The sequence below is a fragment of the Odontomachus brunneus genome, unplaced genomic scaffold (assembly GCF_010583005.1).
Source record: "Odontomachus brunneus isolate Ranch 3 - 2012 unplaced genomic scaffold, Obru_v1 Obru_scaffold_229, whole genome shotgun sequence".
NCBI classification, from domain to species: Eukaryota; Metazoa; Arthropoda; class Insecta; order Hymenoptera; family Formicidae; genus Odontomachus; species Odontomachus brunneus.
In genome coordinates this window covers 19427-22781 of record NW_022639679.1, presented here as the reverse complement: position 1 = coordinate 22781, position 3355 = coordinate 19427, and the positions used below count along the sequence as shown (strand labels likewise).

General features: G+C 35.0%; 1 protein-coding gene across 1 annotated transcript in view; it reads left to right on the top strand.

Annotated features, from left to right (window-relative positions):
• LOC116852486 overlaps positions 1-3141 on the top strand; it is a 45186-nt gene extending 42045 nt beyond the window's left edge. Inside the window, exon 3 of the mRNA XM_032832918.1 lies at positions 2719-3141. Coding sequence (XP_032688809.1) covers positions 2719-2951 — 233 coding nt within the window. The 3' untranslated portion in view covers positions 2952-3141. The remainder of the gene's footprint in view (positions 1-2718) is intronic.
• Positions 3142-3355: the final 214 nt, after the last annotated feature.

Genomic DNA, 3355 nt, shown 5'->3' with positions numbered 1-3355 from the left:
TCGATCGCAAATGTCGTTTTGTGGATATATCTGTTTATCTCGACGTATTTTGCAGGAATTTTTAGCATGCGTTTTCTCGCTTCTGACGTCATTAAAAAGAGATGGATGATGCGACTCCCCAGGAGCCTTAAGCATATTCATAAATCACAATAAATAAATAAACTTATTCTAAAATAAAATAAGATCTTGTACTGTACTAAGAAGTACGTATTAACGCTACATATAAGACTAAAAATATAAATAGAACAACGACTTTTACAGCAATGTATCAAGAATATATAATTAATATGTAATGTAAAAAATTAAAACAACTTATTTTCAGTATTAAATAAACTTTGATTCGGTTCATCACTTCACTGTTCACGTTCACTGGAGTTCTGCCATACAAAGTGCGTTTGGGGGCGTGCTGGTATTACCGCATCATTCTATCTTTATCGTTCTTCAGATATACAACAAGTATAGAATGACGCGATAACGATAAAATAATAGTGAGCTAATAATGAACTTCTCAAATGGATCACTGCTTACGGATGCGTCACTTCGCTTATTAGAGAAAACATATTTTACATTATAGTCGTCCTACGTATTAATCGCAATATCAGTTGCAAGCGGACGTAACGCTTGTTGCGATATTGCGATTAAGGCTTTGCTATTTCTCGGGCGGCCATATTGCTTTGATGACGTCAGAAGCGAGAAATGATATACCAAAAAAACTTGGCGCGCTCGGGTGACATCAAGATACATCAGAGAATTCTAAAACATATTTCATTCCATAGCAAGATTATGGAATACTTGTAAGTAACATTAAAATTGTTATTGCAACACAGGCGCGCCAAGTTTTTTTTTGTGAATCAAAATAATTTTATTTTTTTTTATAATTTGTATACTTGGTCATTTCATAATATAAGTTTGAGATTTGGAATACGATACAAATGTAGGAAATAACGCTGTTAATGAGTAATAGTGACAAGTTACATTTACTAATGGATCAGGCCCACACAGCAGAAATGTCTCGAATACATCACAAGGATATTATAAAGATATCTCAGTATTTGTAGGATATTCCTATGATATATTCGAGACATTTCTGCTGTATGGGGGAATAATAGTAACAAACTCGTTTACACATATACTTAACACAGAATGATGTAACATATAAAAAATAGGTACATAACAAAATCTAATAACAAATAAAATGATTAGAAAAATGATATGTTATAATTGATTATATTCATTTGGCGCAAATTTCCTGATATCATTAATTTTGTAGTAGAAAAGTACAGTTTGTTGTACGAATTATTTTGTAATATAGAGTAAACCTTTACATTAGCGTATCCTCTCGGATGACCTTGACCTTGATGTATGTGGTAAAGATGATGAGCCTGAGTACCCAGACAGCACAATGTCTAAAAGTGGGACATAAGACGTCTTTAAGACGTCTTTAAGTTGTCTTTAAGACAAGTTTATAAAATATTGTCTTAAAGATGTTTTAAAGTTGCCTTAAAGACGTCTTATGACTCGATTTTGGACATTTGTGCCGCCTAGTAACCTTCAAAAGGTTTTAGTCGTCGCTCGTTGTTCGTTAAGTAAGTTATTAACAAAAGGAGTTGCATAAAATGAATGTAATTTTTGGACACTATATATACAAAAACATGGAATTTGTAGGCTAGGAAAGTGCCAGCCGTACGTACACACATACCACACATACTGCTCGCCCGCCCGCCCGCCCAGGCGGGATTGCGGTGTGTGCGTGTGTTCCTATTATATTTGAAGTTTTATAAATTTACTTTTTTTCATACTTTTGTGAGAAATCCTCAATCTTTAGCTTAAGGGAGGATATACACCATGAAAACCAAAAAACAGGCCAATTTTTGACATTTTAGTCCTGCTAAACGGATAGTGGGAATTAAATAAAGTTTTGTGTTATTATAGAGTTATGTTTTAATAATATAAAAATATGTATACATAATTAAGAAATTTTGACTGAAAAAAATATGGCCGCCGGCACACATCGAAAATTAGAAAAACATGTTTTGTGGTGGACATTCTGCCGCCTAAATGATCCATTTAAAACAAAAATACTATATGGTGTTTTTAAGTTAACAGTAGTGGTTTGTCGTTGACGATCGCCGATTTTCGATTTTGTCATTTGTTATAAAATGGCGACGAGTTGAAATTGAAATTTCAAAAATTGCGAAAAATTTTCGTCTTTCTGATTTTTTTTTTTTTAAGGGAGATTAATAAAAAAGTGAGATCGTCAACGATAAAAGAAAATTTCTGAGAATATTGTGTCAAAATTTGAAAACGATCCATTGATTTGTTTTTGAGATATCGTATCTATCGGCTTTGAAACTCGGGTTTCGAGAAAAACGCGTTTAAAATTTAAAGTTTAGTCTTACTATTGTTAACAGTAGAATTTTGCAATTTATCTCTAGTCGGCAATTCTGGAGCCATATGAAGTTCCTGCAACATTACTTGCAGTGTCGCTCCAGGAAGATTTCTGTTGACGACGAGCAATTCTTCTTTCGTGTGTCGTCTCCTGCGCTCGCACTTCGGCCAAATCGATGCGCCTTCAGACTTGATACTCGCAATATGCGGCACAATTGCGATCAATATTAATTTGCAGTGCATGCGTTGTTAATAAATAAGGTGCGACAGCATCTTCATTAAAAGTGCACGCGGCACGACTGAATTTTAATGGATTTTTCTTTCTCCAAGGGCGTAGAGAGGATGTAGAGGGAACGTGGAGGAGAACATCGAACAATAGAGACTCGAAACCAATGCTTCCAGGAACATACATACACAGAAAGATATCGTGTTCATGCGCGCTCTACTACCTGCGTCAGGTAGCAGAATTCGAGCGCTCGATTCCTTTTTACTCAATTCTCTATAACTTCGCCATTTTTGCAAATATTGACCTGAAATTTTCAGTATATATTCTCGAAACTTGAAGCTTGGAGAAAATAAAAAAGTTCAATTTTTTTGGTCCTGCATTGTGTATGTCCTCCCTTCGCAGTAAGGGGGGTCTAGAGGGCGTAGCCCTCCAGTTATACGGCTAGAGACAAGCATCTTTTTTATTGATATCTCGGAAACTATAAGCGACCGCCATATAACTGTGTTTATATTATTAAGAAAAAGTGTATTTATAAAACTTGTATTTATAAAACTTGTATTTATAAAACTAATATTTATAAAACTTGTATTTATAAAAAGTGTATTTATAAAACTTCAAATACAATACGAGCACACACACACCGCGAGCCCGTTCGGGCGGGCGAGCCAACGTGCGAGCGGGTGAGCAGTGTGTGTATGTGTGTGTATGCGTGTGTATGCAACTGAATGTAACATACGTATA